General features: G+C 37.7%; 1 protein-coding gene across 3 annotated transcripts; it reads right to left on the bottom strand.

Annotated features, from left to right (window-relative positions):
- Positions 1–1,033: 1,033 nt before the first annotated feature.
- LOC107617277 (phosphoglycolate phosphatase) lies at positions 1,034–22,017 on the bottom strand. 3 transcript variants are annotated; one of them, XM_088500133.1, is made up of 10 exons: positions 21,957–22,017; positions 6,429–6,805; positions 6,141–6,318; positions 5,313–5,636; positions 4,960–5,170; positions 4,321–4,458; positions 4,091–4,215; positions 3,212–3,416; positions 2,382–2,635; positions 1,034–1,346 (listed from the first exon to the last, which is right to left on the bottom strand). In XM_088500133.1, the coding sequence occupies exons 3-10, from the start codon at positions 6,245–6,247 to the stop codon at positions 1,178–1,180; spliced, it is 1,533 nt and encodes a 510-aa protein (XP_088356259.1). In that variant the 5' UTR covers positions 6,248–6,318; positions 6,429–6,805; positions 21,957–22,017; the 3' UTR covers positions 1,034–1,177. The 3 variants fall into 3 exon arrangements, with proteins under 3 accessions (XP_088356259.1, XP_016174497.1, XP_016174498.1); XM_016319011.3 differs by lacking the exon at positions 21,957–22,017 and having other exon boundaries at positions 6,429–6,815; XM_016319012.3 differs by lacking the exon at positions 21,957–22,017 and having other exon boundaries at positions 6,141–6,309; positions 6,429–6,815.
- Positions 22,018–22,514: the final 497 nt, after the last annotated feature.

Genomic DNA, 22,514 nt, shown 5'->3' with positions numbered 1-22,514 from the left:
ATAAAATTAGAAACATAATCAGTAGAAATTAACAAAATCAACAAACGGTGAGGAACATAATTAGAAATCAATCTAATTAACAAAATCCACAAATCAAATAAATTCAACAACATAAATAACAAAAACGATGAGTAGCAAAAATGGCGAGGAGAAGAAACGGCTGGCAAGGAGCAGCTATGACCAGCGACTGAACGAGGAGGAGCAGCAGAAATGACGAGCGGCGCGCGACATCCACCCTCTCAAATCTACTGGCGTCAACGTCGAGCAAAGAAGAGGAACAACAACGAAATCTGGCGGCGAGATCCAGCGGCGATCAAGGACCGAACGACGAGGAACAACGACAACGGCGGCGGCAAGGAGCAGTGGCGACTAGGATTCCCCTTCCCTTCTCCACCTTCCCTTCCCCTCTTCTTCCCCTCCCCCCTCCCCCCTCCCATTCATGATTCCCTTTAACTTTTTTTTTTGTTTTTTTTTCTTTTTTTTAATATTTTTTAGTTAGAGATAGTTTGATAATAAAAATAAAAATTTTGGTAAAATAGACAATTTTAAAACAAATTAAAACCTTTGGGACCATTTTGTAGCGAAAAAAAGACTAGGGACAAAAAAATTTTCAGTCCCTACTTTAAGGACAAAAATCATACTTAACCCTTAAATAAACATTAGTTACAAATTTGAACTTTAATGAAGAGAATTTTGTCCACTTATAGTGGAAATTTTTTCTAACAGAAGTCCAAATAGAGAAAGTGTCATACTACAAATTAAGGAGATTTAGGTATTTTGATTTTATTTTTCGAGACCATAGAGAAATTGAAAATGGCATTAAATACGATTCAATTGGACAGATCATATGAAAGAGTGCTTGAGGCTTTATATGCAAAAGTTTACTGTTTTAGGGCTGCACGAAGAAAGGATCCCGAAGCTACCCATGGTATACCAGTATATGTATTAACGGCCATTAAAAAAAGCCTTCAGATAAGTCCAAAAAAAAGAAAGCCTTCCGATGTATAAAACATATAAACTAGGGAAGGCTCACTTGAACAAGAAAGAAAGACGCAAATTTTTAATTTACAAAAATTTATACAAAAATTTATCGCTAATCCCATCGTGTATGAAAGCCAAATATAATGATTATAAGAAATATACCGAACCACACAAAACTGCACCTGTTTGTAATCTCTCATTTCCATCTGAGGGACTGCCTAATGCCTGTATAAATAAGTCCTAGAGACCTCCCTATCAAAGTAACCAAAAAGAATGAGATTGCAGAACTCATTTTGTCAATAACTGCTCTAATCAGAGGCATTGATATGTCAGATAACTCCAGGAACAAGCTGAAATAATATCGCCTACAATGCATTACAACAAAAACAAGTAAATATCTGCTTCAAGCAATGCCACTTTTACAACAAAAAAGTATCCAATAAACATTCAATAGATAAATGTTTATAAATATATTTTAAAAACATGTGCACAAACCTGTTTATCACAAATACAAAGTCATTTCAAAACAAAATACACTTTTCATTTGCGCATACACACATTTCAAAACAAAATACATACTGTTGTTCTCAAATTACACAAACTTTTCAAGATGTAAAATTACAAATATTGTTCAATTGTGTTCAAAATACACAAAAACTGTTGGAAATTTGTTGGATGTTTTCGTGTTGTATGCAAAGTATTTCTGATATGGTCAAAAATCGATTTATTTTTTAATGGTCACATCACTAACTAGTATTTGAAAGAGAGTTGAAATTCACATTGGCAGATTTTCCAATTTCTTAATTCCAAAGATTCATTATTTCATTCACCAAAGCATGAGTTCTGTTTAAGGATGACAGAGATGCCCTCTTCAGCCCCTAAACATAACTAGAAGTCTAGAATTCTCAATGTAAACACACAGATTCTATACATCCAGAAGGGAGAGTATGTTACGAGTATAAGGCCTTTACCATAAGGTACCTTCCCCAAGTGGGCTCGTTACATTGTAAAAATTTACTTAATAGAATTTCATGTCTTGTTTAAGAAAAATATAATAAACGAAATAAAGATTTGACAGCCTAAGCTTAATCTTTATATATATTCAGACTAAAAGTTCATTTTCAGTCCCTGATGCATACAATGTACTTCTCACAATCAATTTCCTTTGTATGTTATATCAATTCACAAGTCTAATAAAAAATTAAACGGGAATAAAAAATTGAAAGGAATAAAGGCAGAGTGACAACTAAGCCTTGTCCTCATAGAAGAGATCAGCTACAGCCTAAATGGATCAAGATGTCTGATAGAAAAGGATACGAAGAAAACCATTTTCAAAGAGTTCAAATAGAAAGAAAGAAAAAGAATTTGGTAAGCCTAAATAGAGTAACAAGAAAGTATACCATCCTGCCAAGGCTCTTAATTCCTTAGTCCGCTTTACTGGCATTGAAAAATGATTTATCACCAAGTACTGTAATTCAGGGGACACAGTTTTTGAATTTAGCTGGCTAAGCCTCCTCCACCAACTTTGTGTTTCAGTCTGACTAATATTTGGCAGATCAATGCGCTGACTCCCAAGTGTGCACAAATCAAATCGATCCTCATACATTGACACAACCGTATCCATGTTATGGTACAACCATTGGTTCAAAGCCACCTGATATCAGGTGTATCAAAGTTTCCATCAAATTTCATGGGCAGTAGAGAAAAAAAATGTAAAAATACTGAAAAACAGGTACATCTTGGGAACCAATGAACTTTAATTATTGTTCCTTTTACAAGTTTCCTCAGATAGCAGGACAATCCCCAACTCCCCAAACTCTTGAAGGACCAGATACAAAGCTGAAGCCCACTCTGGCGCTGAATTGCAAATGAAAGCTATGGGCTTATGGCAAATAATAATTTTCTGATTATTTTAGCAATGTTTAAGGTTCCGAATTTAAAAATAAATAGCAAAGGATGAAAGAACAGCGCGCATAAGAGGACAGTTCATAGTAGAAAGGTGTGAACAAAAGGAAAGGGAAACATGGAGAAGTGATGATAACAAAAAACGTGGGTAAGAATCCTAGTGGAGGTACCCTATCATTTAGTGGATAGTAGTATGCTGCTGGGTCAGGTACTCAGGTAGACGGAGTAAATAAAATATTAAAATTAAAGTAAATAAAAGAAATTATAAACGTAAATGTTTTCAAATTGCAACAAGCATCGGACCAGCATAGATGTAACCATGTACCTCATTACGTAATTTTTGGAGTTCTCTGGTGGACAAAGCACATAATGACATGTCCAAGCTATTGGTTTTACTCGATACATCACTATCAACAGAAATAAACTCCAGATATACACTTGCAACCCCATCTGCTATAGCTATCACTAAATCTTCCAATATAGAAATGCCATGCAAACCAAATATACAGGAATCATAGCAACAATCCTCCCTAATAAGATATGGACGATCAATTAGATTCCTTAAAGATTATCTCAAAAAAAAAAAACATAATTTCAAAACTTGTTGGAATTGAAAGAAAAAACTACAGCACAAATGCATAATCATAGCCTCAAGACAGGAAAATGACATTTGTACATCTAAATGGGTATTTCACTTTTAATAACTTGATGTCACAACACTCATCATCATTAAAGCAAGACATGTCTTCCTTTGTATACTAGGCCAGATCTAGATTTAGAAATCATGCAATGGCTGCTAATGCATTAGAAATTTCACTGAGAAATCAGGCATTCTTTTACTCTTTTTCCAACTTGAAACATTTTTAAGTAAAAATAGAATCCAGAAGAAAAAAATCTCTTCTCTGATTATGTTTCCTTTGGAAATTAAACAACACAAAACATTAACCAAGTGACAACATCAACAGAAACCTGGATGACAACAATATATGTTTTTCACATACAAAAACAAAGCTAAAGATTTTATGCCCATTGGCAGCAGACCTCAACTAGAATTCATGTTATCTATAGCATTGACTATATACATGATAGAAGACATACTGATACAATCCAGAGACTGCATGAATGAAAGTGTAAGGAAAAAAGCACATTGAGTAATAGAAATGATTAAAAATATTATATAGGTAAAAAAAATGATAGGGTTTACCTAAGTGAACCAAAACTAAGATACTGCAGTAACTCCAAATATAGATCTATCTTTCCGGACCTTGTAATGCTCTGTACAATAGAATTATCTTGTTTTACCTTTTCAAGTATCACAGAAGAAAGCTCCTAACAAGAAAGGCAAAGAAGTAGAATCAGTAATTCAGTAATTATTCAAACATACTGGCAGTAAGGACATGACTAAAGTCACTAAAATTTGCTTTCCTGATATACCTTGTCAAAATTACCCTTTAATAGGGAATATTCATCTTCCAGCCAACTGTCGCAGATAGAATGACAGGATCTTTGTATAAATTCAGAAAAGAAATTATCCTCCATGGCAACAGATCTAGTGCTCGAAATATTCTTAACCTGGAAAATAAATTTAAGACCATTCAAAACAATATTAAAAGGTTGCAAAAGTAACTGGCGTCCATAATCACATTGGTATGCATCATTGAATCAAGAAATAAATTATACAGAGAAAACTTAGCAACATAATGGGGTAGGGAATCAAACTTGGAAACTGATTTTTTTTTTTTCCTGACAGTTTTCCCAAGCCCATAAGAGAAAATATTTTAAGTTTCTAATGACATCTATATAATAAAAAAAACTATTAATTAGACTTTCACAAAAACAAGCCATTGCTTGATTTCTCTTTCATATGAATGTTCAAAGAAAATACATCTCCAAATTAGACTTTTCACAACACATCAGCAATGAAAAACTATCATATTGATATCTGAAATATATTTAAACGCAAAACATGTTTCAAGTGTTTATTCAAATAGAACAACTGCTCATCCCAAGCATGTCAAAACTCCAGTCCAGATGTGACAACATAACATATGAGAAAATAAAGACAGTGCCTACCTCTTCCTCAACTTTCTGAAAGGCACCCCAAAGCAACCTTAACTTTGGAGCCCCAGCGATAGCATTTAAACTCAAGCTTTGTTTAGTAGAATGAAGGATGATATCTCCTGAATAAGTTTTTTGCTCTAGAGCATTGAGAGAATTCAACAGCTTTCCTCTCACCGCATTGAATGTATACTTTGACTCAAGTTTATAATTTTCTTTCACTACACTGCAAAAATACATAGGTACCAATTAAATTTTAAAAAAAAAAAAAACCTATAATTTTCTCTCCGAAATCCTAAGAAATTTTCTTTACATGAAAAATGATGAAAATAATTAAATCCTGATATCTTTGACACGCTTACCCTTACCTACCATAGTTGTCGGAGCTTCCAGAAAGCACTTTTTTATCAGAAGTGATCTTCTCATAACTAGTAGAAGGTTTCCCAAAATTAACTATTCCTGCCGTATACGTGAGAAATATGCTGGCCAACAGCAGCACTTGATCAACAACTGGCACCAAATTAGAGACTGCTACACCATCCAAATCAACCAAAGCCCCCAAGCCTATGCACTTGAAGGAGGTCACCTGAAGACGACTACTAATTTTGCAATGTGTGGTGACAGATGCATTTGGCTCAAACATTTTCCAAGCAGCGAAGCGAACTAACTGACATTGATTTCTGGAAGAGTTTCTGGTAAAAAAAAAGTTGGAATTTTAGACTAGCAACTTCATAACAATAGGCAACGAAGCAACAAAGATCACCCAATTTATCTCGTAGCAAAGCACAAAGATTTTATTTCCTAGCTCCCACGTATAAACAAAGCATTTAAGTTATACAGGGTGAACTAGGAGAAATGGAGAACTATTAATGCTGATTGTAATTTTAGAAACTTAATCAAGAGAGAAAAAAAGAAAAATGCATGTAAGGAACTAAAGTTTCAGTTTACATAATGCATCCACACTGACTATGCAAAATTACCCAGGACTCTCATATTGTACGACAATTAAAGGTTCGGTTTTCAAAATTATATTTTTAATGATATACCTATTTTGGCTAGAATGAGTAGAATATAAAAAATTAAAAAGGGTTCAATACGCCATATTTACAGTTCTTACTATTTTATAAATAGTAAATATTCAATATATGTTGAATTACTGATACTTTCAAAAATGACGTAAATAAGAGGCACGAAACCTGTTAACAGTCTTGAAACTAGGCTGATTTGAGTAGGCTCTTGCTCTAACAGCTCCTCTCTGCAAATGTGGCATACTAGAGAACGGGGAAGCCACACATGCCGCCATTGATCAAACCTCTTGCTTCAAAGTCAACACATTGTGTGCTTTTCACATACGTATTTGGCCGACTGCAAAACCTCCAAAAACAAACATTAGCAACAAATTATCAATCACAAAATTCTGAAATTTTGAAACCCTAACAGAAATTTAAAAAATAAAATAAAAAACCCTAGCAGAGATATCATACCTTGAATCTCGTGAGTGATAAAGAGAGGGATGGAGGAACAGTGGAGATCCTCGGCGGCGGAGGTGGCGGCGGTTGGGATCCTCGTGAGTGGTTGCGGTGGCGGCAATGTGGTAGTGAGGGATGGAAGAGTGGGAAAACAGAGAGCGAGATGGATAGAGTGTCGGATCTGGGAATAAACGGAAGAAATGGGTCGGGGTTTATGGATAAATGAAATGCAATGTGTTTGAGTATGTGGTTGCCTTTGGATAATGAACTCTAGTGTGCGGCGGGTGGGAACAAACGAGACGAAAAATGTAACGAACTTTGTTATTACCCTGCCTAATCGGCAAATCCCATTTTATTTGTCTTTGTTCCCATTATGGTTTATGGAGTCAAATCTAATATTTAGGATTTGTTTGCACGAACTTTTAAGGAAAAAAAAAATTAGTTACTTTTTTTCTAAAGATATTATGAAAACAATTATTTTTCGGGTTTTGACGTACAAATTTTTTATCGCAACTCTATATATTTTATTTCATACCAGACATTCCTTTTTTAGCATGTTAATTTTACGCACCTTCTAATTTAACAGATTTTTCAATCAACGCACATACGTCTTCTTCTTCGTTATCGTGGTCATCAACACCACCTCTTCTTCCTAATTCTCTTCCTCTTTCTTTTTTCATTGGATTTTCTTCTCTTCCTTTCTTTTTCTCTTTCTCCTCCATCATCAGTTATCTCGTTATTGAATATAATGAATAATTCAAGTTCAGATTGTCAATTGAATCAGAATGAAATTAATTATTATTTTTGAATCCAATCAAGTGGCTGAGGTGTGGTTCAATCCAAAAGAAAAAATGTGGCATTAGAGGAAATATTTTTCTGTATTTGTAGCAAATTTGGGTGTAACACGAAGATTTTTGAGTGTATTTTTATTCTGATAAGTTCTGCATAATTCAAAATTCTTCTTCTTCCTCCTCCTCATCTTCTACTGCTGCTTCTTTTTTTTTCTATTATCATCACTATCTTCTTTTTCTTTTTTTCTTATTCATCTTTTCCTTTTTATTTTACCTTCTCAAGTTTCTTCTGGTTTTACTCTCTTAATAAAATAAAAACAAAAAAATCAAATAAAAAATAAGAAGAAACGCATAATGCTCCAAAATTACTTGGAAGATGATGAACTTACATTCATTTAACTAAAAAAAAAGAAATAAGAAAAAGAAGAAGAAGAAAAAAATGCAGCATTAGAGGAAACATTTTTCTGTACAAAAATGTTACTTGTACACTAAAATCAGCCACCAATGTATTTGTGTATAAATACGTGTGTGGTTTAATTTATTTTTAATGTATATTTTTATTCCAGTATGTATTTTATACTGGTGGCTAACTTTGGTGGCTAATTTTAGTGTACACGTAGCATAACTCATTTCTGTATTTGCAGCAATTTTGGGTGTAAAACGAAGATATTTTGGTGTAACACGAAGATATTTGGATGTGTTTTAAAGAATTTTAGGTGTATTTTTATTTTGATAAGTTCTGCATAATTCAGAACTCTTCCTCTTCCTTCTCCTCATCTTCTGCTGCTTCTTTTTTTTATCATCATCACCACCATCTTTTTCTTCTTTTTTTTTCTTATTCATCTTTTTCTTTTTGTTTTACCTTCTCAAGTTTCTTTTTGTTTTACTCTCTTAACAAGAATAAAAACAAAAAAATCAAACAAAGAAGAAGAAGAAACACATAATGCTGCAAAATTAATTGGAAGATGATGAACTTATATTCATTTAACTAAAGAGTAAATAGCCAAAATCGTCCCTAAAAGATACCCCAATCTCTATTTTGGTCCTCGAAAGATAAAGATAATCAAAATCGTCCCCGAAAGATACACGATTGGTCATGTTAGTCCTTCCGTCAGTTGGATGATGACGTGTCACGTTAAGTGCCACGTGGCATATAATGACGTGGAGGGCTAATGCCACGTGTCACAAGATGATTGGTTGACATGTTAGATCAGTGGCATGATGCCACGTGTCAGGTCAGTGACGTGGCACTTGACATGTAAAAAAGTTATTTATAATTAAAATAGTTTTTGAAAGTTCAGACGTAAGTCATTTTCATCCTTAAAATTTTAAAAATTAATCAAATTATTCCTTATATAATTTTTTTTTAATTTTTTCTTGATAATATTAAATTTAAAATATTTTTTATACTACTAATTTTAATAGAAATGTAATTGAGAATAAAAAAATTAATAATTGTATCTTTTCTTCTTAAAATTTTTTTCAATAAAATAATCTCTCTCCTTTAATTCTTGTCAAAATATTTCTTATTCTTTTCTATTCTAAAACATTTTTCTTACATTATTACATTTTGCTGGAATATATATATATATATATATATATATATATATATATATACTCAAAATTGAAATGTATGTATTTGTTAACCTAAATAAAGTTATATGCTCAAAATAAAAATTTATGTATGTTAACCTAAACAAAGTTAATAAAAATTTATACATCTTTTTTTTCATTACGGTATTACTTTCATTTAGGTTAACATACATAAATTTTGATTTTGAGCATATAACTTTGTTTAGGTTAACAAATACCTACATTTTAATTTTGAGTATATATATATATATATATTGTTCATACCCTGCCCCAATGATAAGGCCCAGGTCTAAATAAAAGGCCCAATCCTAAAGGATGAGCCCCGCATTTCACCCACCTTCCTCCCAGGAAGTCGGTTCCTACCATGACTTACTCTAAAGAAGTCGGGGACGAGAGTTAGCTGGCAGATAAACACTCGTTTGAATGAGTAACTGCCCCTAGAATCTCTCTAACCACTTCTAGGAGCCATATCTTAACCTCCCTAAGATAAAGGGACGGTTAACACCCTAAAAAAGTGGCACTACTTCAACGGTGGTTATTGGTTCACCACTATAAGTACACTGACATCCCTCAGGTATCTCTAAGTTCCAATACTCTCTAGACCTGTTTTGCTCCCTTTGCTGACTTTGGCATCGGAGTGTCTTTGCAGGTACCACCCCCCTCACCTCTCACGAACAGGTCGGACAGAGCCTAGGGATCGTCAATCCATCTACATGCCTCCTTTCTCATACGTTTGGGCCAACCAATACTATCCAGCCCATTAATCTCCGGTTACCCATCGTAACATTGGCGCCGTTGCCGGGGACCCGAGAGATCAACCAGTGATGGCGGACAGATCCCCTGAGGAGGGTCATGTAGAAACAGATTCCAAACAAGAGAATCTGGATACCGGAAATAACGACGCGGACCTAACCCTCCGCCAGGAAACCAACGATCAACAAAGAGAGGGTACCTCCGGAGTCAAAACCCCGAAGGTGAATTCCTCTGAAGGCCGTGAATCAGAGAAGGACGGACAGTCCCATGCAACTGAACTTATGGGATTAGTTCATGTCCACCAAAGTCGCTTGGAACAACTAGAACAGGAACGGGAGCGACAAAGGGAGGTAGAAAAACACCTAAGAGAGGAGATGGATCGACGAAAAGAGTTAGAGAAAAAACTCTTAAAGTTGGAATCCTCCCTCAGAGGTCGGAACTCCCGTGACGATAGAGAAGAGTCGCCCCTAGGAGGGGAGGATCCTTTCAGTGAGGACATAATGAGGGCAAACGTTCCAAGAAACTTTAAAATCCCCGATATGGACCTCTATGATGGAACCACAGATCCAAAACATCACTTGAGCAACTTTAAAAGTCGGATGTATCTGGCTGATGCTTCCGACGCAACGCGTTGCAAAGCTTTTCCGACCACCTTGTCGAAAGCAGCGATGAAATGGTTCGACAGCCTCCCCCCGAGGTCGGTAACCAGTTTTGAAGACTTCTCAAGGAAGTTTTTGATGAGGTTTTCTATCCAGAAAGACAAAGTGAAACATGCGCCAAGCCTCCTGGGAATAAAGCAGGAGGTCGGAGAATCCTTACGAGCCTATATGGAAAGGTTCAACAAAGCATGTTTAGAGATTCAAGACCTGCCCACAGAGGCAGTCATAATGGGGTTAGTCAATGGGCTTAGAGAAGGTCCCTTCTCACAGTCCATATCTAAAAGACACCCCACCTCCCTAAGCGATGTACAGGAAAGAGCTGAAAAGTACATCAACATGGAGGAAAATGCTAAGCTGAGAGACCTAAGTTGTCGACCTAGGCACCCTCCCTCAACAAAAGAGAGGGAGAGGGAAACCAAGAAGAAGGAAGAACTCGGTCTTGATAGACCAAGGAAATATCACTCTTATACTCCTCTAAAGGTCTCTATAGTGGATGTATACAGAGAGATTTGTAATACTGAAAGGCTGCCACCCCCCAGACCCATTAAAAATAAAAAAGGGGGGAGTCGCAGCGACTACTGTGAGTACCATAAAGTATATGGTCACTCCACAAATGACTGCTACGACCTTAAAAATGTGATAGAAAAGCTGGCTAGAGAAGGTCGGCTCGACAGATATCTCATAGAAAGGTCGGACAGTCATGGGAAGAGAAAGCGACATGATATGGATAGAAGAGACCCACCACCGCAGACTCCAGAGAGACATATCCATATGATCTCAGGGGGGTTCGCAGGAGGGGGACTCACCAAATCCTCTCGCAAAAGGCATCTCAAGAGAGTCTATCAGGTCGGAGGAGAGTCATCCGACCTCCCTACCATTTCATTCACAAAAGAAGATGGGAAAGGAATAATCCCTGGACACGATGATCCAGTGGTAATAACTATGATCCTAGCAAATGCCCATCTCCATAGAACCCTAGTAGACCAAGGAAGCTCAGCGGACATTCTTTTCAAACCCGCTTTCGACAAACTAGGGTTGGATGAAAAAGAGTTAAGAGCCTACCCCGACACCTTGTACGGATTAGGTGACACGCCAATAAAGCCACTGGGATTTTTGCCCCTCCACACCACTTTTGGAAAAGGGGAAAAATCAAAAACTCTGAGTATAGACTTCATAGTCATCGATGTAGGGTCAGCATATAATGCTTTAATCGGCAGAGCTACCCTCAATCGACTCGGAGCGGTGGTATCCACTCCCCACCTTTGTATGAAATTCCCGACCTCAGCGGGGATAGCAACGGTAAAAGGAGACCAGAAATTGGCAAGGAAATGCTACAATGAAAGCCTAAACCTGAGAAGAAAGGGCCGAGAAGTCCACACAATAGATCTCGGAGGTGCAAGGGCCAGAGAAGAGCTGCGACCACAGCCGGGAGGAAAAACCGAGGAGATACAGGTAGGCGAAGAGGAAGGGAAAAATACTCACATAGGAGCCAACCTAGGGGAAACCCTAAAACAAGGGTTGACTAAGCTCCTAAGAGATAACTCCGATCTCTTCGCCTGGAAGGCATCCGACATGCTTGGGATAGACCCCGAGCTCATGTCCCACAAGCTTTCGGTCTACCCGGGGACCCGACCTGTACAACAAAGAAGATGCAAGCTTGGCCCAGAACGAGCCCTGATAGTAGAAGAGCAAGTACAGGCGCTCCTGGAAGCCTGTTCCATCAGAGAAGTCAAGTACCCAACATGGCTAGCCAATGTAGTGCTAGTCAAAAAACAAAATGACAAATGGAGAATGTGTGTCGACTATACCGACTTAAATAAGGCCTGTCCCAAGGACCCTTATCCCCTGCCAAGCATTGACACCCTAGTAGACTCCAACTCGGGGTATCAATACTTGTCGTTCATGGACGCCTACTCGGGGTATAACCAAATCCCGATGTATGAGCCAGACCAAGAGAAGACGTCATTCATCACGCCCAGAGCTAACTTCTGCTACGTGGTCATGCCATTTGGATTGAAAAATGCAGGAGCCACATACCAGAGGTTGATGAATAAGGTGTTCGCCTCTCACCTTGGAAGCCTAATGGAAGTATACGTCGACGACATGTTGGTGAAAACCGAAAAAGAAGTCGACCTCTTGTCAGATCTCTCACGAGTCTTTGACACCCTAAGGTTACACGGGATGAGATTAAATCCCGCAAAGTGTGCCTTCGCGGTAGAAGCAGGAAAATTTCTAGGGTTTATGCTGACACAAAGAGGGATCGAAGCAAATCCCAATAAGTGTAGAGCTATCCTGGAGATGAAAAGCCCGACTTGTTTAAGAGAGGTCCAACAACTGAATGGCCGACTTGCAGCCCTTTCCAGATTTTTGGCAGGATCAGCACTAAAATCCCTTCCATTGTTCTCCTTATTGAGAAAGGGATGTCAGTTTGAATGGACTCCTGAATGCGAGGAGGCGTTCCAGGAGTTCAAAAGATTCTTGAGCCAACCTCCTATCCTGACCCGACCTACAGCTGGAGAATACCTCGTCCTATACTTATCTGTAGCAGACAAGGTCGTCTCATCGGCCCTGATAAGAGAAGACGAGGCCGGTCAGCACCCTGTATATTTCATCAGTAAAGTTCTACAAGGTCCTGAGCTAAGGTACCACAAACTAGAGAAGTTTGCCTACTCCTTAGTAGTAGCCTCACGAAGGCTACGACCTTACTTTCAAGCTCACACAATAAGAGTCCGCACGAACCAACCCATGAAGCAAATCCTCCAAAAGACGGATGTTGCAGGGAGAATGGTTCAATGGGCAATAGAACTCTCTGAGTTCGACTTAAAGTATGAAACTCGGACGGCGATTAAAGCCCAGTGCCTCACCGACTTCATTGCAGAATACGCAGGAGACCAAGAGGAAAAACCAACTACATGGGAACTCTATGTAGATGGATCCTCAAACAAAATAGGAAGCGGCGCAGGCATAATATTGGTGGATGAAAGAGGAACCCATATAGAGATTTCCCTCAAATTTGAATTCCCAGCTTAAAACAATCAGGCAGAGTATGAAGCCTTGATTGCTGGATTGAAGCTGGCGGAAGAAGTCGGTGCTACAAAGGTGATGATATATAGCGACTCACAAGTGGTGACCTCCCAGATAAGTGGAGAGTATCAGGCAAAGGACCCAAATATGAAGAGGTACTTGGAAAAAACTCTGGAACGCCTTGGGCGCTTTGCAGAAACCGAGGTCAAACACATAACTCGGAATCTAAATAGCAGAGCAGACGCCCTATCCAAGTTAGCAAGTACCAAGCCAGGAGGGAATAACAGAAGCCTGATCCAAGAAACTCTCCAGGAGCCCTCCGTAGTAAAAGAGAAAGACAAACAAGAGGTCCTTGAGGTAGTCGGATTAAGCCTCGGATGGATGAACCCCTTGGTCAAATACATGAAATTTGACATCCTCCCAAAAGAGGAAAAAGAGGCTAAGAAAATCCGGAGGGAAGCACAACACTACACCTTGGTAAAAAATATTCTCTACAGGAGGGGGATATCAATACCATTGTTAAAGTGCGTACCGACCTCAAAAATCACCGAGGTATTGGAGGAAGTCCATAATGGGATCTGCGGAAATCATCTCGGAGCAAGGTCATTAGCCAGGAAAGTGATCCGAGCTGGGTTCTACTGGCCGACCTTACAGAAAGATGCGACCGAATTTGTGAAAAAGTGTCAACCATGCCAAATGCATGCAAATTTCCACGTGGCTCCCCCGGAGGAGCTCATCAGCATCACTTCTCCATGGCCCTTTGCGAAATGGGGAATGGATTTGTTAGGTCCTTTTTCCCAGGCGCCAGGACAAGTCAAATACCTGATCGTGGGAATAGATTACTTCACAAAATGGATAGAAGCAGAACCATTGGCCACCATCACCGCACAAAGAAGTCGGAGGTTCCTCTACAAAAATATCATCACAAGATATGGGATACCCTATTCCATTACTACAGACAATGAAACCCAGTTCACCGACTCTACCTTTAGAAGCCTAGTAGCCAGTATGAAAATCAAACACCAGTTCACCTCGGTGGAGCACCCGCAAGCCAATGGGCAAGCTGAGGCAGCCAACAAAGTCATACTGGCAGGATTGAAGAAAAGATTACAAGATGCAAAAGGAGCCTGGGCCGAAGAGCTCCCACAAGTGCTATGGGCTTACAGGACAACCCCCCAGTCCGCCACGGGAGAAACGCCCTTCCGACTAGTCTATGGCGTAGAAGCCATGATACCTATAGAAGTCAACGAACAAAGCCCAAGAGTAATTCTCCATGACGAGATCAGAAACATACAGGGGCACAAAGAGGAGCTCGACCTGCTCCCCGAAGTCCGAGAAGAAGCCCAGATAAGAGAAGCAGCGTTGAAGCAAAGGATGACTATAAGGTACAACAAAAAAGTCATTCGAAGAGCATTCGCCCCGAACGACTTGGTCTTGATCAGAAACGACATTGGAGTCAACAAATCAGGGGAAGGAAAACTCGCTGCAAATTGAAAGGGACCATATAAAGTCAATGAAGTCTTAGGAAAAGGTTATTATAAAGTAACCGATCTGAACGGAACCGAGTTACCAAGGTCGTGGCATGCTTGTAATATGAAAAGGTACTACAGTTAAAAGCGAACTCTACTCCCTGATGTACTCTTTTCCCAACTTCATGATTTTTTTCCAAAAATCAAAGGGTTTTTTCTGGAGAAGGGTTTTTAACGAGGCATCATAGTAGAGGCTAAGGGAAATAGATTGTCAAAAATCCTTAGTAGCAATAAGGTACCTCCCCAATTAATAAAGATCTTTTTCATCTTACAAATATCTCTTATAAATTCCTTCTTTGTTTTCTCTTTCTTTCGACGAAACGCACCGACTTAAGCTCGACAAAACGTGAAAATCCCATTAACCGACCTAGATGGTCGTCAGGATAAAACGACGAGGTACAAGTCGGTGTAAAGAGGTTACAGAGGTTGATCATGATAAACTCGGAAACATTCCGACTCATAAGTCGAGATAGAAAACCGAGTAAAATAAAAATGACTCACAAAAGTAGCCTAAGTCATAAAAACTCAATAAAACAAAATTGAGTACGAGGAATAAACAAAAGAGATCGAAAAAACCCAGGAAAAGGTCAGAAAGTTGTCCTAAAAATCCTTAAAACAAAAAGGTTCAGAAAAACAGACAAGCCAAAGAAAAGATTTTTCAGAAAAAGATCAAGGGGGTTTGAAAAATCACTATCAAAAAGCATGCACACATAAGGTAACTTAAACCCTTATCCAAAAAAGGGTATTTATTTTTAACTTAAACCCTTATTAAAAAAGGGTATTTTAAATATTTTGTTTACGGCCTTATAAGGCCAGAAGCAAATTGTTCAAACAGCACCAAACACAAATAAAAGTTTAAAAAAGGGGGGACCCACAGGCCGGACCCCCAAATAGCCAACAAATTACTTTTTCGAAAGAGGAGTAGACGGATCACCACCACCAGAGTCAGGAAGAGCGCCACCAGGACCAGGGAGAGAGGCATCCATTGGAGACGAAGAGGAAGTCGGAGGAACTGCTGAAGAACTCGGAGCGTCCTTTGAGTGAGGAGGGGACTCAATGATCCTCTGCCCCCGAGTCTTCAATTCTGACTCGGAAACGATCATGGGAGCAGGGGGATCAACTATGGCACCGTCAAGGACAACTTTGTCAGGATCCAAAGGAGAAAGATCCAAGTCAAGGGCAAATACTCCAACTTGCTCCTTAAAGATCCTCCAAGCCTCCTCGGCAGCCTCGGCAATAGAGTCCTCCAACTCGGTATATGCCTTCCGAGAATTCAGCAAATCATTCTTTACAGACACAAGATCTTCAAATAAACTTTGGTAGCTGTCCTGCGCTGTTTTTCTCAAGCCCACCTCCATGTTGCATTGGGCTTGCAACTTCTTCTCCCTCTCCTGAAGGCCATCTCTCTCCTCCCTCAGCTTGGCGACCTCCTCCTTCAACCCCCTCTCATGCTCTTGATATACAAGAAGCCTTCCTTCTAGCTCCTCAACCTTCGAGGTTGAACCCAAAGAGCTGAGAGGAGCCTTCTCAAAAATATCTAAGAGTTTACCACAAACACCCGCCGCCCTGAGACTCTCCTCAACCAAAGTGGTAAGGTGATTCCGAACAGATACACCATCCATCCTCATATGAGCATGGGGGTAGATGTACTTTCGGACGAATGCAAGGGCATCCGCCTTAACCTCACCCTCAAAAGAAGAGCCAGACTCAAAAGTCTTGCGCTTCCTCCTCTCGGGCTCAGGAGAAGGTCGGGCGGAGGGGGGCGGCTGAGAGAAAGCTGAAGAAGAAATCACAATGGGCTGGGAAGGAGTCCCAACGTTCCAAGGAGGAGGAGGAGGAGGAGGAGGAGGAGAGATAACCGCCCTGGAGCCACCAGTCCTGGCTCGAGACCTTGCTTTGGCCTCCTGGACTCTCTGGTAAGATTCCTGAGCATTCTTCTTCGCCATCTCTACAAAGACAAGAAAGAGTCAAACAAGTCGGTACAAGAAATCAAAAGTCGGAAGTAAATTAGAAAAACAAAAGCTACCTAGTTGCGCCTGGATAAAAGTCGGAGACCCCTGGAGGAATTTCTTAGTGTCCAGGTATGGGGCCCTCCCCCACACTTCTCGGAGGAACCCCACAACGGCCGCCTCTACTTCGTCTAGGTCATCTAGACCATATTTCTCACAGGGGGAGGCCTCCAACCAGTACAGGGGAAAGCGAGGAGAAGAAGTATCATCCAGAAAAAAGGGGTGGTGACCCTCTACAGCTTGCACTTTGAAAAAATAATTTTTAAAGTCATGGAAGGATTCGTCAAAAAGGGTGAAGACTCTCCGACCCTGTATGGCTCGAAAAGACACCCACTGTTGCTTATTATTTAACCCACTAAAGGGTTTGGTCATATGAAAAAGATAGAAAAAAATCTTCAAAGAGGTCGGAAACTCCAAAGCCTGGCTAATAAGTTGATAAATTTTCAAAAAACCCCAAGAGTTGGGGTGAAGTTGAGTAGGGGCAACTCGGCAGTGATGCAAAACAGACATCTCAAAATTTGAAAAAGGAAGAAAAACACCCAAATGGGTGATCATACACTCATACATAAAGAAAAAATGAGGGGCTGCTTCATTGGCCCTCCCGAAGCAAACCCGGTCTTCTGGACCCGGGACTACCAACTCATACTTCGGCTCGTCCTCCTCAGAAGTACAAATTCTATGGCGAGTACGAAGGTGGGTGATAAACTCAGTATCGACCGAAGGTTCCTCCCCTAGGACCGTGACATCAACCCACTGAGAAAGAACATCTACGGAAGCCATTTTCTTTTCTTAAAAAGGTGACAAAAACCTACAAGGGAAAAAGAAAAGGAAAATCAAAAAACACGGTCTCTAAAGGGAGGGAATACGAAACTAAACGGAAGTCTACAAACCAACCTATCTATCTACAAAATAAAGGCATGCAAATAGAAAAACATGTTACAGAAGGAGAAAAAAACTAACCTTTATCTGAAAATGAGGGTTGGAGGAAGTAAAAGCCTTCGAACACAAGCACGAACAGATGAAGAGAAAATTTGAAAAATCGCAGAAACGAAACAAGGAAAGAGAGGAAAGGTATTTATAAGTACGTTAGGGGCACAATGGTAAAAACGGGGCAGTCATTAATAAAGACGCACCGTTACCAAGACCATCAATCCCTACGCACATCCCTAACGGACGCGACGCTTGATTAGACGTAACTGTCAGAAGCAAAAGGTCACGAAAAGTCACGTCGGTTTTCGACCATCACGTCGGTCCCCCAACAAGTCGGCTACAACCCCGAGTGGAATACTCGAACCCAAATCTTAAAAAATTGGGCTCGAGTAGGGGCACTGTTCATACCCTGGCCCAATGATAAGGCCCAGGTCTAAATAAAAGGCCCAATCCTAAAGGATGAGCCCCGCATTTCACCCACCTTCCTCCCAGGAAGTCGGTTCCTACCACGACTTACTCTAAAGAAGTCGGGGACGAGAGTTAGCTGGCAGATAAACACTCGTTTGAATGAGTAACTGCCCCTAGAATCTCTCTAACCACTTCTAGGAGCCATATCTTAACCTCCCTAAGATAAAGGGACGGTTAACACCCTAAAAAAGTGGCACTACTTCAACGGTGATTATTGGTTCACCACTATAAGTACACTGACATCCTTCAAGTATCTCTAAGTTCCAATACTCTCTAGACCTGTTTTGCTCCCTTTGCTGACTTTGGCATCGGAGTGTCTTTGCAGGTACCACCCCCCTCACCTCTCACGAACAAGTCGGATCGAGCCTGGGGATCGTCAATCCATCTACAGGCCTCCTTTCTCATACGTTTGGGCCAACCAATACTGTCCAGCCCATTAATCTCCGGTTACCCATCGTAACATATATATATATATATATATATATATATATATATATATATATATATATATATATATATATATATATATATATTCCAACAAAATGTAATAATGTAAGAAAAAGGTTTTAGAATAGAAAAGAATAAGAGAGATTTTGACAAGAATTAAAGGAGAGAGATAATTTTCTTGAAAAAAATTTTAAAAAGGAAAGATACAATTACTAATTTTTTTTATTGTCAATTACATTTCTATTAAAATTAGTAGTATTAAAAAATATTTTAAACTTAATATTATCAAGAAAAAAAATTATATAAGGACTAATTTGATTAATTTTTTAAATTTTAGGGATGAAAATGACTTACGCCTAAACTTTCAAGGACTATTTTGATTATAAATAACTTTTTTACATGTCAAGTGCCATGTGGCATGCCACGTGTCATTGATCTGACAGGTGGCATGCCACGTGTCACTGACCTGACACGTGGCATTAGCCCTCCACGTCATCATATATCACGTGGCACTTAACGTGACACATCATTATCCAACTAACGGAAGGACTAACGTGACCAATCGTGTATCTTTCGGGGACGATTTTGATTATCTTTATCTTTCGAGGACCAAAATAGAGATCGGGGTATCTTTCAGGGACAATTTTGTCTATTTACTCTTTAACTAAAAGAAAGAAAGAAATAAAGAAAAGAAGAAGAAGAAAAAAATGCAGCATTAGAGGAAACATTTTTCTGTACAAAAATGCTATTTGTACATTAAAATCATCCACCAATGTATTTGTGTATAAATACATGTGTGGTTTAATTTATTTTCAATGTATATTTGTATTCCAGTACGTACTTTATACTGGTGGCTGATTTTAGTGTACACGTAGCATAACTCATTTCTGTATTTACAGCAATTTTGGGTGTAAAACGAAGATATTTGGGTGTATCACGAACATATTTGGGTGTATTTTTATTTTGATAGGTTCTGCATAATTCAAAACTCTTCTTCTTCCTCCTCCTCCTCATCTTCTGCTGCTTCTTTTTTTATCATCATGACCATCTTCTTCTTCTTTTTTTCTTATTCATCTTTTCCTTTTTGTTTTACTTTATCAAGTTTCTTCTTGTTTTACTCTCTTAACAAGAATAAAAACAAAAAAATCAAACAAATAAGAAGAAGAAACACATAATGCTACAAAATTACTTGAAAAATGATGAACTTACATTCATTTAATTAAAAGAAGAGAAAGAAATAAGAAAAAGAAGAAGAAGAAAAAAATACAACATTAGAGGAAATATTTTTCTGTACAAAAATACTATTTGTACACTAAAATCAACCACTAGAATCAGCCACTAATGTATTTGTGTATAAATACATGTGTGGTTTAATTTATTTTCAATGTATATTTGTATTTCAGTATGTATTTTATACTGGTGGCTGACTTTGGTGGCTGATTTTAGTGTACATGTAGCATAACTCATTTCTGTATTTGCAGCAATTTTGAGTGTAAAACGAAAATATTTGGGCGTAATACGAAGATATTTGGGTGTATTTTAAGGAATTTTGGGTGTATTTTTATTTTGTTAAGTTTTGCATAATTCAGAACTCTTCTTCTTCCTCCTCATCATCTTCTGCTACTTCTTTTTTTTTTCATCATCATCCCCACCATCTTCTTCTTCTTTTTTTCTTATTCATCTTTTCTTTTTTGTTTTACTTTCTTAAGTTTCTTTTTGTTTTACTCTCTTAACAAAAATAAAAACAAAAAAATCAAACAAAGAAGAAGAAGAAACACATAATGCTGCAATTACTTGGAAGATGATGAACTTACATTCATTTAACTGAAAGATAGAAAGAAATAAGGAAAAGAAGAAGAAGAAAAAAATGCAGCATTAGAGAAAACATTTTTCTGTACAAAAATATTATTTGTACACTAAAATCAGCCACTAAAATCATCTACCAATGTATTTGTATATAAATATATGTGTAGTTTAATTTATTTTCAATGTATATTTGTATTCTAGTATGTATTTTATACTGGTGGCTGACTTTAGTGGCTGATTTTAGTATACATGTAGCATAACTCATTTCTGTTTTTGCAGCAATTTTGAGTGTAAAACGAAGATATTTGGGTTATCACGAACATATTTGGGTGTATTTTAAGGAAGTTTGGGTGTATTTTTATTCTGATAAGATTTGCATGATTCAGAACTCTTCCGATCCTCTTCCTCCTCCTCATCTTCTGCAGCTGCTTCTTCTTCTTCATCTTCTTATTTCATATTCTCATAATTCTTTTTGGGAGAAAAAAATTAAATAAAGAAGAAAAAATACATATTGTTGCAAAATCAAAAGAAGAAGGAGGAGAAATACTATGATGAAGATGAAACACGTGAAAAAAAAGATGAGAAACACAAAGAAGAAGGAGAAGAAGGAAAAAGAGGAGGAGGAGAAACGCGAAGAAAAAATGATAGTTGTGGTTTTCATCGAGGAAGAAGAAGAAGAGTCACTCATAATGGTGAATGAGCGCTTTGAAAACGTGATGCGCGTGTTATCACACTTCTATGGGTGAGCGTAATTTCTGTTGGGTTTGGCCCAACTTGTAAGACTTGTAAGCCAAAAAGACTTGTGTAGCATAACTCTTATGAAAAAGTAAAAAGTAATTTTATGTTTGGATATCTCATGTAAAAAGATCTTTTTATCTATCAATTATGTTTGGGTATAATAACATAAAAGTACTTTTTTGTTTATTTATTATTTAAAAAATATCTTTTTTTAAAGAAAAAAGATCTTTAAAAAAAAGATGTAAATTATACCTTCTCAAAAAAGATGTTTTTTTTTTTATTTTTCTAGTGCTTTTACTTTTACTACTAAAAATTTGCCAAACACGTTAAAAAATAAAAAAAAATATTTTTTCATTGAAAAAGATCTTTTTTTATCAAGATAAAGGGCTTGTTTAGGTGAGTTTCTAAGAAAATATCTTTTTTCGAGTTATCTTTTTTTAAAAGATCTTATGGAAAAGTAAAAATAATTTTATGTTTGGGTATCTCATGCAAAAAGATCTTTTTATCTATCAAGTATGTTTGGGTATAACAATGTAAAAGTACTTTTTTATTTATTTATTACACGAAAAACATCTATTTTTTTTAAGGAAAAAAGATCTTTTTAAAAAAAGATGTAAATTACAGCTTCTCAAAAAAGATGTTTTTTTTTTTTATTTTTCTAGTTCTTTTACTTTTACTATTAGAAATTTGCCAAACACGCTAAAAAATAAAAAAAGATCTTTTTCATTGAAAAAAAGATATTTTTTATCAGAATAATGACGCCCAAATAAGCACAAAATGGCACCCAAACAAACACTTATTCGGTTATTCCTGGGAAAGAAGGTGTTTTTTCATGGAGTGTGTATTTAAGAATAGTTAGATGAGGCGATAATTTTTTCATGGAGTGTGTATTTAAGAATAGTTAGATGAGGCGATAAGATTTCCTTTGATAGTTAAAAGTTATTAGATAATAATTTAATGGGTTAAGTATTTTTTTATTCTTAAAATTTTGGGTCAAAATTAAAATAGTTTTCGATCTTTTTTTATTAAAATTATCTTTAACATTACAAAACGTTATAAAATCATCCTTTTATTCATAAACAACATTTTTCAAATGATTTTATCCTTAAAAAAATCTCTCCTTGCCCACTAACTCCCAACTCCCTTTATCATCATCACCGAACTTCTTTTTTTTTTTTATCCTAAATTCTTACTCTCCCTCACCAAATTACCTCTAATTAAAGTTGAAAGAGAAAAAGAATCCCGGAAAGGCTTGACGTCGGGATGGGTGAGAGAGGAAGTGGAATTGGAGTGGGAAGCATTGTGATCGGAGAAGGGGTGTTTGATGGGAAGGCATTCGAATTCATTCTCATCC

The sequence above is a fragment of the Arachis ipaensis genome, chromosome B9 (assembly GCF_059453495.1).
Source record: "Arachis ipaensis isolate K30076 ecotype BB chromosome B9, ASM5945349v1, whole genome shotgun sequence".
NCBI lineage: Eukaryota > Viridiplantae > Streptophyta > Magnoliopsida > Fabales > Fabaceae > Arachis > Arachis ipaensis.
Note: the sequence above shows the minus strand (reverse complement) of the source record. Positions and strands in the feature narration are given on the sequence as shown.

Coding starts and splice junctions, on each gene's coding strand:
- LOC107617277 (XM_088500133.1), bottom strand. CDS start 6,247: ATGGCGGCATGTGTGGCTTCCCCGTTCTCTAGTATGCCACATTTGCAG. Junction 4,459..4,959: donor TTCAGAAAGTTGAGGAAGAG/GTAGGCACTGTC, acceptor TTTATTTTCCAG/GTTAAGAATATTTCGAGCAC. Junction 4,216..4,320: donor TAAAGGGTAATTTTGACAAG/GTATATCAGGAA, acceptor CTTTCTTGTTAG/GAGCTTTCTTCTGTGATACT.